The 14551-nt window shown below is 41.8% G+C and overlaps 1 protein-coding gene across 1 annotated transcript; it reads left to right on the top strand.

The window, feature by feature from the left end:
* Nucleotides 1-10412: 10412 nt before the first annotated feature.
* Nucleotides 10413-11374, top strand: LOC149460279 (olfactory receptor 5V1-like). Its single transcript, XM_089679929.1, has one exon. It carries the CDS (start codon nucleotides 10413-10415, stop codon nucleotides 11358-11360), a length of 948 nt encoding a protein of 315 aa, XP_089536055.1. The 3' UTR covers nucleotides 11361-11374.
* Nucleotides 11375-14551: the final 3177 nt, after the last annotated feature.

The following is a 14551-nucleotide window of genomic DNA, read 5'->3' as shown; positions in this document are numbered from 1 at the left end:
GGTGCATTGCACAACCCGAAAGGCATGACCAAATATTCAAAGTGGCCGAAGCGGGTGCGGAATGCCGTCTTCCACTCGTCCCCCTCCCTTATGCGAACCAAGTTGTATGCTCCCCTCAAATCCAGCTTTGTGAAAACCACTGCCGCTTTTAAACTTTGAAATAACTCCGGTACCAATGGCAGTGGGTAACGGTTCTTTATTGTGACCCTGTTCAACTCCCGGTAATCGATACACGGCTTCAAGGTTTTGTCTTTTTTTTCTACAAAGAAAATTCCCGCCCCTGCTGGAGAAGTGGAGGGGCGGATGAACCTCTTCTGGAGGCTGTCCTCGATATATTCCTTCAGGGCCCCCAATTCGAGCTCCGAAAGGGGGAATATTCGCCCAAAAGGAATCTCTGAGGCGGGTAACAGGTCAACGGGACAGTCATACGGGCGGTGGGGGGGTAGAGTATCGGCTCCCCATTTACTGAACACAGCTAAAAACTCATGGTAGGCTGCAGGGATTACCTGTTTTAAATCGGCATCCCCCTCAGAGCACAGGAGGAACTGGGGGGCCTCCGGGCCCGAAGTGCGGCAGTGTTCCCGACAGTATGGGGAAGGGAACGAGATTACCCCGTTCTCCCAGTCAATTTGAGGGTTATGGGCCCGTAACCATGGGAGCCCCAAAATGACTGGGAAAAGGGGCGATGCAATAGCATCCAGGCGGAGGAGTTCCTGGTGCTGGCAATGGCAGTGGCAATGGAGGGGGTTTCCTGGTTAACTACCCCCGATTTTATCCGGGAACCATCGGCCAAAAATATATTGAACCCTTTTTCTTTCAGTTGGAGGGGAATACCCTGCTGGTGAGCAAAATTAATATCCAAGAAGCAGCTGCATGCCCCCGAATCAACTATGGCCGTCACCTCCACGGTCCTTTCTGGAAGCTGAAAGGAAAGGGGCACCACTAAGTATTGGGATGGACTAACATTGCCAATAGACAAGGAAGAAGAGGTGCACTTACTCAGTTTCTGCGGACAGTATCGTACCATGTGACCAGCTTCACCACAGTAGAGGCACAGGTTCTGGGATCGTCTGCGCTGGCGTTCCTCTGGAGATAATTTAGGCCGTGCCAGGCCAAGCTGCATGGGTTCAGGAGTATCTCCAGGTGGCAGGTTCTGGATGTTTGGCCTAGTTGTTTGGCTGGGACCTTGAAATGACCCCCAGGTACTTCCATGACCCTGACCGGACCTCTCAAACCTGCGTTCCCGCAGTTTACGGTCAATCTTAATGGTCAGCGCAATTAAGTCCTCTAATGTCTCAGGCACCTCTATCCGGGCGAGTTCATCTTTCAGGGCTTCTGATAGGCCTATATGGAACTGATGCAAGTGTGCAAACTCGTTCCAGTGTGTGTCCCCCATCCAACGCCTAAACTTAGATGTGTATTCCTCTGCCGCTCGACGGCCTTGCCGGAGCGTGTACAACGTGGCTTCAGCCGAGGCTGCCCGCTATGGGTCATCGTATAGGATAGCCATTGCGTCAAAAAAATTGTCAACCGAACTTAGGTGAGGGTCATTTTTTTCCCGCAGTCGGTGAGCCCAGTCTTGGGGCTCACCCTGCAGGAGGGAGATGATGAACCCCACCTTCACGGATTCAGTCACAAAGGTCCGTGGTTGTAATTCAAAATAAAGAAGGCAGGACTCACGGAATGACCTGAAGCGTGTGCGGTCCCCGTGGAAGCGTTCTGGTATGGGTACTCGGGGTTCGGCCACAGGAAGCGGAAGCCCCAGAAGCTGGTACAGGGGCCGCTACCGCCGGGGGTGCGGGAACCTCGGCCTGTGGGGCAGGGACATATATAGTGCAGGTCTGGAACTGATTCTCAATCTGTAGACATCTGTCCTGCAGGGCCGATACGGCCTGTGTCAAATTAGATAGGTGCCTGCAGATTTCCTCAAGCGGAGAGGGCCCTCCTCTAGACTCAGTCATGGCCTTCTGGTACTGTAAGGGACCGCCCGGCGGTACCACTAGCACTCCACTGAATAGACGTCCCCAGCGCACGGAATCTAAGTCCCAGAGTGCTTGTTCACCACGGCCCCTGATGGTGGGGATGGACTTGGAGCACCCCGAGACCAGGTCGTGGCTACTGGGTACGTCCGTCAGTGGTAGTGGTATGCGCCGAGGGCTCCCACGGGAAAGAGTCTGATATGAGGAGGTCTGAAGACCCCACTGCGAGGGATGGATGAGCAAGGTCAGACAGGCCGGGTCGGTAACAGAGAGGATGGTATGGTACAAGGCAGCGGGCAGAGAATAGTCGGGTCACACGCCAGGTCAGCAACAGCAGGTCAGATCCAATAGGGGGCATCCAGGAGAGAGGTCAGGCAAAGCAAGGGTCAGGACAGGAGAATAAAGCAAGGTCAGGTACAATCCGGGTCAAAAACTTACAGGGCACAGGTTCGCAGGATACAGGATGCAGGTAAGACTAGAAGGCACTGAATGACAGCTCAGGGCCATTTAAATATCCCGCCCTGCGCTGCCATTGGTGCCCAGCGGGCGGCCGCGGCTTCTACTGCACATGCGCGAACTCGAACGCCGCGGCCGGCCCGGACCTAGTGCCCGTGTCCCTGCACAGGGCGGCGCACTGCGCCTGCGCCGGGACCATCCCTGCGGGGATCGTGGAGATCCCTGTCAGTAGTTGCTAGTCTGATGGATTGGGGTAGGGAGTTCCAGAGGATGGGTGACGCCCTGGAGAAGTCCTGGAGGCGGGCATGGGAGAAGGAGACCAGGGAACTAGAGAGAAGGAGGTCTTGTGAGGAGCGGAATGTGCGTGTTGGGAGGTACTTGGATATTAGGTCGATGATGTAGTTTGGGGCAGTATGATAGACAGCTTTGTACGTCAGTGTTAGCATTTTGAATTTGATCCGTTGGGCAATCGGAAGCCAGTGATGGGATTGGGATGGGGGGTGGCAGAAACGGAGCGGTTGGTAAGGTGGATGAGTCTGGCTGCCATATTCAGGATCGACTGAAGCGGGGATAGCCTGTGGAGAGGCAGGCCAGTGAGGAGGGAGTTGCAATAATCGAGTTGTGATGAGGGAGTGGATAAGCTGCTTAGTGGTTTCCGGGGTTAGGAATGTGCGGATTTTGGATATATTTTTTATATAGAATTTTGTATCACTTTTTTAGTTATATATGTTGATTATTTATGATATGAGGTTGGTTTAATTAGCGCTGCACTATACCACTACTTAGTTTATTGCACTGATTGAAGTTTCAGTTTTATGTGTGAGCTGCTTTAAATTATCGGTATACTCCATATAAGTGCAGGAGGAATTTGTATAATTTTTACTTAGCAATCCTCATATCCTGCCTTGTTGGTGGGAAAACTGTTGGTGTTTCCTCCTGGGAGTGAATGTCCAACGGTTTTCCTATCCAAGAACAAGCCAGACATAGGGGTTGTTGACTGGGAGTTTTTTTGTCCAGACTTCTATTTCATAAAATCAATGAACATTATCCAAAGATGCACATTTTTTTATACCTATTGGAGCCCCTTGACTGCATTGGTTATTTTCTTGAAAAGGCTGATTTAGCATTTAAGAGGTCAGGGCTTTTAAAGTCAAAAGGGGTTTTATGGTGACTTAAATGTTTAATATTTTTAACATTGCTCTGTTTATCTCCCCTCCTTGCTTGTCTCCAGCACTGCACCTGGGGACTAACAGGGAGGAGAGAGACTTTGCAGTATAATGAGCAGGAAAGGGGCGTATCGGGCTTATCCCTTTCGCTGCCAGAGCTGTTTTTGAGTTTTTTTGCATGTTTAAAAAAATCACTTAAGGCCTGAAGATTACACAAAACCCCCAAATATTATATATTTTATGAAATCAGAGACCATAGAGAATAAAATTAGTAGTAGTTCCAATTTTTTATGTCACATGATATTATCACAACGGTCTAGGAAACGATAAGTTTCAGTAAAAAATAAACTTAAGTTAATTTTAGGGCCCAAAAAGCAATAAATTATCCAATTTTTTGGTAAAATATAAAAGATGAGGTTGCTTTGAGTAAATGGATATCCAACATTTCAAACCTTAAATTTGCGAGAGCTAGAATTATTGCTCTCATTCTGGTGTGCTCGGCAGTATGTAACATTGTGTATCGCAATCATCGTTTTCATGCATAGGTGACCCAGTGTGTGCTTTTATGTTTGTATGTGCGTACATATGTGGGGGTGGGGGGCATTGAAAATGTTTTATATGCTTGGGTGTAATTTTAATTTTTTTTAAAATAAAGTTTTACTTAACTTTACTTAATGATTTTTTAGTGACAGGTTCTCTTTACTGAGACATCCAGGGTCTAAAAGAGCCTGCATGTCTCCCCTGTACTACACTGAATGTAATGGAGCTACATGTCCAGAGCATCGGGCGATATGAATTGAACATCCCTCCAGCTATAGCAAAATTAATACAATTATTTACTTTGTTTTCTGTGCAAGTGAGTTACTTATAGCACCAAGAAACATCAAAACTATTGGATCAAAATGAAATTAAGTAATCTAACATTTTTAGAGTTATGAAATGAGAGCAATGTAAGCCTTCATTTTTCTCATTAAAAGGACTCATATAAAGAAAGACGTACTGAGGATGCCAAGACTGACCTTCTTATGAAAGAGTTAATTGCTTGACTGACTCATTGAACAAACATTCAGCTAGAGAAGTCAAAGGAAAGCTTGAACTCCCGACCTGCATATTTACTAAATAAATGAAGCTTTTGGTTCATCATTTGGTTCAGCAAACATACATTTTCAGAAGAAGGTCAGGAATAGTTTTGGGGGGTGAAATTGCAGCATCTAAAAACACACAAAAGTGAGAACGTACTCTCAGCAGATTGTGAGTAAAGGTGGGAGTTGAACCCTCGACCCAGTTCTATAAGCCAAGGGTAGCTGCCACTTATCAAATGTACACGTCAATGGGAAAAGAAACAACAAATATTCTCAGCTCACTTACCAGCCAGCCTGCAACAAACTGAATTACCCTTTCTAACAGTTCATGTTAAACAAGGGATTTAGTTTTCATGTTTGCAAATAAATGTGTAACCTACAGAGGCCACATTATGGCACCCCAGTGTACTGCAGTCCTAATGATATAAACTTTGAGAGTCTCCATAGTTGGACCACATATATAATAATGGATAGATTAAGGGTAGGTATGCTTAAAAGTATAGGAATCCATTGGACACCCAGCAAGAGCAAAATGGCAGTAAAGCTATCTAGTGCGTCCCCTCACCAACAGTGCAAACAAATAGCAACCACCCCAACCTACAACTGGCCTGGAGGGGTTGGCTCTCTCCAAGCATACCTGCCCTTAATCTTTAATGGCTATCACAACAGCCAAGATAATTTATCAGAGATATCCCTGGGTACGGACACAAAAGTACTTAGAATAATTAAGACTGAGTTGTCTATTTATCAAAGTTTTTTTACCCAAGATTCACACAACTTGAATGGCATCAAAACACACACACATATGCTTAAGCACAATGGGGGGGATTTACTAAAACTGATGCACTCAGAATCTGGTAAAATTGTGCATGGTAGCCAATCAGCTTCTAACTTCAACATGTTCAACCAAGCATTGGCAAGAAAACCTGGAAGCTGATTGGTTTCTATGCAAAGTTGCACCAGAGTTTGTACCCTCCAGTTTTAATAAATAACTCCCATTGCAGTGGTGTGAATGGACATTTAGTCCTGTATGTCTGGACTGTATTTGTATTTCTATTTTGGTTTTGCCCTGCATTTCTACTATGTTCCTGTTCCTTCACTGAGGGAGTTTCCAAAATCCTTTTTATGCGACCAGTCCACTGCTACCTGTTGAGAACATGGTGATGGTTGTAGTAGAGATGGGCTATGGGAAGGCAGAAGCTACTGATTAAAGATTAAAAAGGTGGGTATAGATCTAATATGAGTTACATTGATAAAATTCCAGGAAATGGGAATACTCTAAAAAAAAATTTTGGTTGTTCATGAGAAGTTATCATCAGTAAGTAGGTCAGCTGAGGAGGGGGGGAGATGGTTTGGAGAACATATACAGTATATATTTTTTTTCCAAAGCAGAGGTCTCCAAACATTTTAAACAAAGGACCTGCTTACTGTCCTTGAGACTTTAGGGGGACTGGGCTATGGCCAGTGGGAGTAGAAAATGGCCTGGCATTTTTGTCCTTCTAGATTCACATTCTCCTCTTAGTTCTCTAAGTTGTTGTTTGGGGTCTGCCCCCTCATTCTTCTGTGTTCAACTTCTATGCCGTTTTTTTTTTCTTTCTTTTTGTCTGACTTACTCTCGTTGTAAGGCTAGATGCTTCTAGCAAACTGTTGTATCGAAACAACCCATGCTTTTGTTTATGTTTATGTTTTTAGATGCTCAATAAATCTTTATTGGAAAAAAAAAAAACAATTACAAGAGCATGTTGAAACTTATACGATATTTTACTGACAAGGTTTAGACCTATTGTGAACCGCTCAAGTAGATATGAACGTCAACTCTAGGAAATGAGGTCTTAGTTCAGAAATCTTTAATAATATGTCATTTTTTGTATTTAAAGAGCGCTAAAATGGCTATGTTAATAAATAAAATAATATATGTTGTATTTACAAAATAATTAAAGCAAAGTAAAAAAAAATATGCATTGTAATTAAAATGTGAATAAAAACGTTGCCATTTACACTTTTTCTGATATGTCCTGTGGGATCAATATGTAACAAAACTCAAATACTCAATGGATTAATTGAAGATATACAGATGTGTGTGTATGTGTATAGCTATATATATATATACACACAGTATATATGAGTAGGCACCTCTATCAATTAGTAACAAGCAAGTATGAATTTCTTGGGTGTAGATTCATTTTAAACAGCAAACACTGCTTTTTCAAAGGCTAATTTAAGACTAATATTTAAAACAAATTAAAATATTAGTAAGTAGATTGTATTTAAACCAGACATAGCCAAATATATCCATTCTATCTCTAATACTGATCTTTGTTGTTCCCATGGGGCTGTTGGTACAATATTCAGCATTAGAAGAATATAAAGTACACATTGTCATAAAAGCTGAAAATTATAAGGAGTCAGCTACCTGACTGAGCAGGTGAGTGAATCAGTATCATTTATGCAAAAGACTCTCTGCAACTAACATATTATTGTATTTGCCTTTCAAATATTGAGGTTGATTGACTAAAGAAATAGAAGCTGTTCATTATGCAAAGTGAATTTTCATTAACAGTACCTAAGTTGAAGCTTTGCTTACAAGACCCAAGAATATGCAAGGAGGAAAATATGGTTCTAGCTGGAAGACAGTTTCTTTGACAAGTTAACATTCACATCACTAAGTGAACAACCTCTACTCCTTTAGTAAATCAAACTTACTGTATTTTTTGGTATTCATAATTGTTCTACATGTTTAGATTAACACTTGCGTGAGTTGGCATATTAGCCACCCCCTCTATCCTAACCATCCTCTGACACTATACTCATATACACTGCTACATCTCTGGGATCAATCAATTGATATCAGCTTAATGAAGTTTGAACTGAGTCATTTTCCTGAACATCAGTATTCTAAGCTTTTTCAGGTGAGGTCACATGAATAAAAACCTCTGTGGGAGCCAACAGCAACATTTGTTTCAGGATAAGTAAAAATTTTATGGCCCTTTTGTCATTAAGTTAATTGGAATCATTGCTAAATGCTGTGATGTATTTTGTTATAATGCTGCATTGATGAATTGCTGTTTAGGAGAGAAAAAGACAAAAGAAATGTAACTATGTAAAACCATACATTATTGGACACTATGACACCCATTTATTGCTCCTCACACTCACAATTATTTCCCTTACATATTTTGGCATGCAGTTTAGAAATGTTGGGGAATATATATAAGTCAGCGCTCCTAAAGAAAAGCTGCTAGCACCAAATTAGTGTGGCACACCAACCTAAAAACGTAATGAATAAAAAAGATAGTGCAGTGCTAAATATACAAATGACATAAATTATGTGCAAAAACAATCCATATATCAAACAATATAACATATATACCAATCCACTGGTAAAAATAGAAGATTATATCAGTGTAATACAAAAAATCCAAACAATGAAGTGCATGTCAAAATAATGATGCAAGTCCCAATTCTGCAAAGAGAACAAAATGTCCAGCTTCTTCTTCCCAGTAACATCAACAATGTTCACTCCTCCACCCATATGCACTCACCTCATTGAGTTTTTGGTATTTAGACAACTCTATGGAGATTCTGAGGCCTATTTACTGAGGCCCAATATTTCTACTTGTTTTATCGCAACATCGCCAAAATCTGCACGTTCCTAACCCCAGAAACCACTAAACAGCTCATCGACTCCCTCATCATATCACGACTCGATTACTGCAACTCCCTCCTCACTGGCCTGCCTCGCCACAGGCTATCCCCGCTTCAGTCGATCCTGAATACGGCAGCCAGACTCATTCACCTTACCAACCACTCCGTTTCCGCCACCCCCCTCTGCCAATCCCTCCGCTGGCTTCCGATTGCGCAACAGATCAAATTCAAAATCCTAACACTGATGTACAAAGCAGTCCACCATACTGCCCCAAATTACATAATCAACCTAAAATCCAAGTACCACCCAACACGCACACTCCGCTCCTCACAAGACCTCCTTCTCTCTAGTTCCCTGGTCTCCTCCTCCCATGCCCGCCTCCAGGATTTCTCCAGGGTGTCACCCATCCTCTGGAACTCCCTGCCCCAACCCATCAGATTATCACCTACTCTCCTCTCCTTTAGGCGCACCCTGAAAACCCACCTCTTTAGGGAAGCCTACTCCACCCCCTGCTAATTTGCTGACCTCCTCCACTCTTCCTACCACTTCATCCCCCACAGCTATCTCCTCCTGTACCACCATCCCCTCCCTCCTAGATTGTAAACTCGAAAGAGCAGGGCCCTCGAACCCCTCGTGTTTTACATTATATTGTTACTGTACTGTTGCATGTTCTGTCCCCCTTTGTAATGTACAGCACTGAGCGAACTGTTGACGCTTTATAAACACTGTATAATAATAATAATATCTGGCTAGTAAAGCTGAGCAGTACTTGGAAGATGGGGTCCACTGGGAGTAACGTAGATTTGTCCCAGTTTATGGGACAATCTGAGTGGGGGGAAAATTCATAAACTAGATGCATTCAAGTTTTAAGTTAAAAGGAAGTGTCTTCAGAAATTAGTAAGACATTGTCTGCATATAAGGCATTTTTTTCCCTTTGTCTCTCCCCTCTGAAAACCAACATTACTATGAATATTAGAGGCTGGGGGCTCAATAGCTAGGGAAATTAGATAAGATGACAATGGGTCCAAGTGTTTTTACTTTAATGCATTCTCAGCATTGAGGTAAAAAAAAATCCCCACTACTTGTTCTCCCTACTCCAATTCCTACACATTTGCCTGCCTCCTTTCACTGCCATCATGGCTCCAGCACCACTCTCCTCTTTTCCTGGATTCACAGGAGACACTGAGAGCCCATAGGCTCCTGCTGCTGCTGGCAGTAAATCTCCTGTGATTAGGGAGCAGGGACATGGCTTGCTAGCACTGTATGTATGGATGCGCACAACCCAGCTTGGGAACACGTGTGCACCCATAGTACATGTCTTTCTAAGGAGCACTCATAGGAAGAAGGAGCTGAGAGCACTGGCAGGGGACAGCTAAAAAGAAGGTAAGGGACTGCTCTGTGCCTCATTGTTGCACAGAGCAGGTAAGTATAACATGTTTTTTATTTTAGTCATAAAAACTTTATCACTTTAAGGAGAGTGGTTGTGAAATGAGATTATTCACACGGACGTGGGTCATTCGGTTTGAATACAAATAGTTTGAACCAAGTTGTGGCTTAGGCTAAAAATATATAGAACTTGCCACTCCAGAATAATAAATGCCTCGATAACATCTAATGAAAAGATGGTTTGAGAGCCACTGTTATCAGTTGGAATCTTAATTTTGTGTGTCTATTTATATATATATATATATATATATATATATTCACTCAACAAGGTGTGTTTTAGGGCTTCTTGCCCATTTTTATTCAAACTGGGAGAAATGCAGAAAATGAATATATACAGTATGATTAAAATGGTAAAAACATGAGACTGTTGAGAAAAACAGGAGACTGTTATAAGAACTATATTGTATATCTAAATAATCTGTATGAATACACGACTATCATCTAAGGCAGAGCGGTACAGTCTTGCAATACGCATACCAAATCACATGGATCTCCTTGTTGTCATAGATCTGATTTTCAAAGACTAGTTTATTCATACTGATTGTGTAGATTTCCACACCTGGGGTAGATATCTGGATTTAATGTTTACCTAATTATGCATATGATTTCTTTTTTTTCAAGAGCAAAGAACAAAGCAATGTTTTCAAGTCCATTAAATCGTACCATGGTGACATTTTTCTATATTAAAGGGATCACTGATGCAGCAGATCTCCAGATTTTAATCTTCATCCCAGTCCTGTTAATTTATTCCATCACCGTGGGTGGCAATGTGACCATTCTTCTGCTCATTTGTTTGGATCATCACCTGCACACACCCATGTACTTCTTCTTGGCCAACTTGTCCATTGTGGATGTGTCTTCTTCCACCATCACTTTGCATAAAGTCCTAGTCATCTTCATAACTGGAGATCACATGGTTTCATATCCAGCATGCATAACTCAGATGTACATTTTTGCATCCTTGATAGGACATGAGCTTTTAATTTTGTCTGCAATGAGTTATGATCGATATGTTGCCATCTGTAACCCATTGCGTTACCTCATGATCATGAACAGTAGAGTTTGCTCTTTGCTTGCCATCAGCTGCTGGTTTATGGGCTTCGTACAAGTCCTTCCTGCTATTGTAATCTTCTCAGGCTTCTCATGCTACACCTCTAATGAGATCAACCACTTCTTCTGTGACATGATGCCTTTGATAAAAAACATCTGTAATGACACCTCTGTATTGGATATTGTAGTTTTAATCCAAGGAATCTTTGTTATAACACTACTCCCCTTCCTTTTTACCTCAATCTCTTATATTTTTATCATATCTACCATAATGAGGATCGTTTCCAACACTGGAAAGCGAAAAGCCTTTTTTACATGCTCCTCACACCTAACAGTAGTTATTCTTCTTTATACAACACTTGTCTCCCAGTACTTGACACCAACATCATTGGGAACATTGAATGCAAAGAAGATGTTCTCTCTTTTCAATACAGCAGCTGTTCCCTTGTTAAATCCTTTAATTTATAGTTTGAAAAATAAAGATGTTAAGTTAGCTGTAAGACGTATGTTGGGGTTCTGTAAATTCATTGGCTGAACAATGTTTAATTACAATCTGTGGTGCCAAGACCATATTTTTAATTATGTATAATTTCTAAAGATCATTGTAAAAATAAAATTGGAAGATAATATACTATAATTGTTTAAAGCTTTTTTTCTGGAAAAAAATAAAGCCCTCTCTGGCCCTCTTACTGATTCAGACTTTTTTTTTTACTCATCTCATATATACTCACTTAAGTCTGCAATCTGAGTCCCTGGTCTTCACTGTTTTTCTTTTTGTAAATATTAAAACATTAAAATGATATCAAAACGCATCATACCATAAAAGTTGTGCAAGTGGGAATTGTGCTGGCTGTGATTTCACATGTGCTAAAGTTGACCTGAACTCAAAACGTGGAGATTTGCTATATTATATGGAGCAAACCATCTGTGCCCAGAAGTGCCACCCATCAGTACCCAGCAGTGTAACCCATCAGCGCTGCCCAGCAGTGCCACCCGTCAGTGCCCAGCAGTGCCGCCCATCAGTTCTGTCCATCAGTGTAGCCAGTCAGTGCTGTCTGTCAGTGCTGTCTGTCAGTGCCACCAGTCAGTGCCCATCAGTACCGCCTAATCAATGTCCACCAGTGCTACCTCATCAGTGTCCATCAGTGCTGCCCATCAGTGCAGCCTCATCAATGCACATCAGTGAAGGAGAAAAATTACCTGTTTGCAACATTTTGTAATAGAAACAAAGAAAACCTTTTTTTTTTTAATTTTTTGCTCTTTTTTTTGTTTATAGTGCAAAAAATAAAACCCCTAGTGGCAAGTAAATACGACCAAAAGAAAGTTCTATTCGTGCGAAAAAAATTATAAATATTTCTTATGGGTACAGTGTTGCGTGACCGCGCAATTGTCATTCAAAGTGCAACAGCACTGAAACCTGAAAATTGGCTCGGGCAGGAAGGGGGTGAAAGTGCCAGGCTTGCAAGTGATTAAAAACACCGTCAACTAATTTTTTTGGTTCTTTAGTGGCCACTTCATTAGGAAAAAGAGTACAGTACACTTTAATGGGTGGGATCTGTGTGTATAACTTCAGCTAAGAGTATAAAGTGAATAAGAAATGCACATAGATCCCAACCATAAACTGCTGCCCGTCCGCCTTATAGCAGAAGTACTGCTATAGGGTGGCACGGGTGCACAAAATCACGTGTATATATATGTGATTTTGCTGTTCCGGTTAAGGGGCGCATAAGACGCGTAGGGGTTAGTTCCGGGTAGGGGTCCCAGCCAGTGATTACTCGCTGGCACCCAGTGATTACCGAGCATCTCCGATGGGGGGGGGAGAACAATACAGTTCTCTCCCCTGTCAGCTCCTGCACACTGCTTTGTATGGCTTTGCATAGCACAACCATACAAAGCAGTGTGCTAACAGTGAAGCACTAACACAGCACACTATGTAAAATGGCACACAGCACACAGTTGACCCTTTGATCACCCCAGATGTTAACCCCTTACTGCCCAGTGCCAATAGTGCAGTGTCAGTGCTTTTTTTTAGCACTGATGACTGTATTGGTGTCACTGGGGATGTCAGTGACACCAAATCAGTTCCCCCAGTGTCAGAAAGCCCGCCACTGTCTCGCAGTCCTGCTAAACCAATTACGTAAACCAATTATGTAAATTCATGTAAACCAATTCATTTACACGTATTGGGATTGTTTTTAGCAAAGACATGTAGCAGAATACATTTTGGCCTAAATGTATGACGATATTTGATTTTTTAAATTTTTTTACTGGACTTGTTTAATAGCGAAAAGTCGCAAATATTTTTAAATCAAAATTGGCGGTCTGTTTTTTATAGTGCAAAAAAATAAAAAATGCACAGGGGATCAAATATCAAAGAAATCTCATTTGCACGAAAAAAAGGACGTGAATGTCATTTGGGTGCAGCGTTGCATGACCGCGCAATTGTCAGTTAAAGTAACGCAGCACCATAACGCAAAAAATGGCCTGGTCAGGAAAGGGGGTAAATCCTCTGGAGGGCAAGAGGTTAAAATGTGCTGTACACCTTTTCCTTATGAAGTGGCCAATAAAGAACCACAAAACACAATGATCATAAAAACAGGTTAGAACACCATCAATAAGATCATTAAATACAGACCTTCTTGAAGAATCCATTTGGAAACACCTTTGTATTGAATGGGTGCCTCTGCTGACCACACACTGGTTGCATTTTGTTGCCTTATCCAGTTTACTAAATGTCATACTGGGTTGGATTTTCTACCCAATTTCAATTATTTGGATGCTTTAAACCAAGAAACAGTCAAAAATTCAACTTGCCATGCTGTGATTTTTAGCAATTTTTAGCCTTCTAAAACTGCTACAAAAATCCAACCCTTATAGTCTGTACTAGGGTCTGATTTATTAATCCCAGTTTACATTACTGTAGCACAATATCAGGGATCATGCATATGTGTGATTTTTGTGATGTAAGCCAGCATTCACTAGTGTAGCATGTGTGAAATATCTATCATGCTTTTTATTCCATTCATTGCTAAAGGCATTCCAAATGCACCAAGCAAGAAGTGTTTTTATTGTTTTGCGCAGAAAAATGCAAAGTTAAAAAAAAGTACAAAGCTCAAAAAGGTTCATGACCATTGAAATGAATGGTCTGCCCTACAAAATATGGTGCAGTATACCTTTGTTTACTAACTGTGGACACCAAAAAAAACCTAAATTTGGCAGACGAATCTTCTATCTCAGGAAACTTTCTAAACGAAGAGCCAGTTTATTGTCCTTCAGACTTTAGGGGAGGCTGGTCTTTGTCCAGTGGGAGTGGAAATTTTCCTGACAACAGTGGTAGTAAACATTGCTCCATTTGGTATTAGAGGGAAGAATAGTGCCCCATTGTTGGTGTCAGTGGGCAGAATAGTGTCTCATATAAGTGGGAGGAATAGTGCCCCAAGGGCTAGATAAAGCCAAGCAGTGGAAACCACTGATCTATCTAATAAATATACAGATTTGCTTCACTTGGGCTGTTAGTTGTGAATTGTCATTTACTATCATCATATTTTGTCTGACATTTAATTGCAATGTAAAAAGGTTCATGGCATCAACAACCTCTACAGATACCTGAATACTCAAAGGATTAATTATATAGCCAGCTCTCTCTATATATATATGTACTGCATATCAGAGAAATGCCACTGTAAAAGTATCCTGACTTATACACACAACCAAATACGGACAGCC

The sequence above is a fragment of the Staurois parvus genome, unplaced genomic scaffold, assembly GCF_062004578.1.
Source record: "Staurois parvus isolate SC_StPar_1 unplaced genomic scaffold, SC_StPar_1.0 ptg000232l, whole genome shotgun sequence".
Taxonomy (NCBI): domain Eukaryota; kingdom Metazoa; phylum Chordata; class Amphibia; order Anura; family Ranidae; genus Staurois; species Staurois parvus.
Note: the sequence above shows the minus strand (reverse complement) of the source record. Positions and strands in the feature narration are given on the sequence as shown.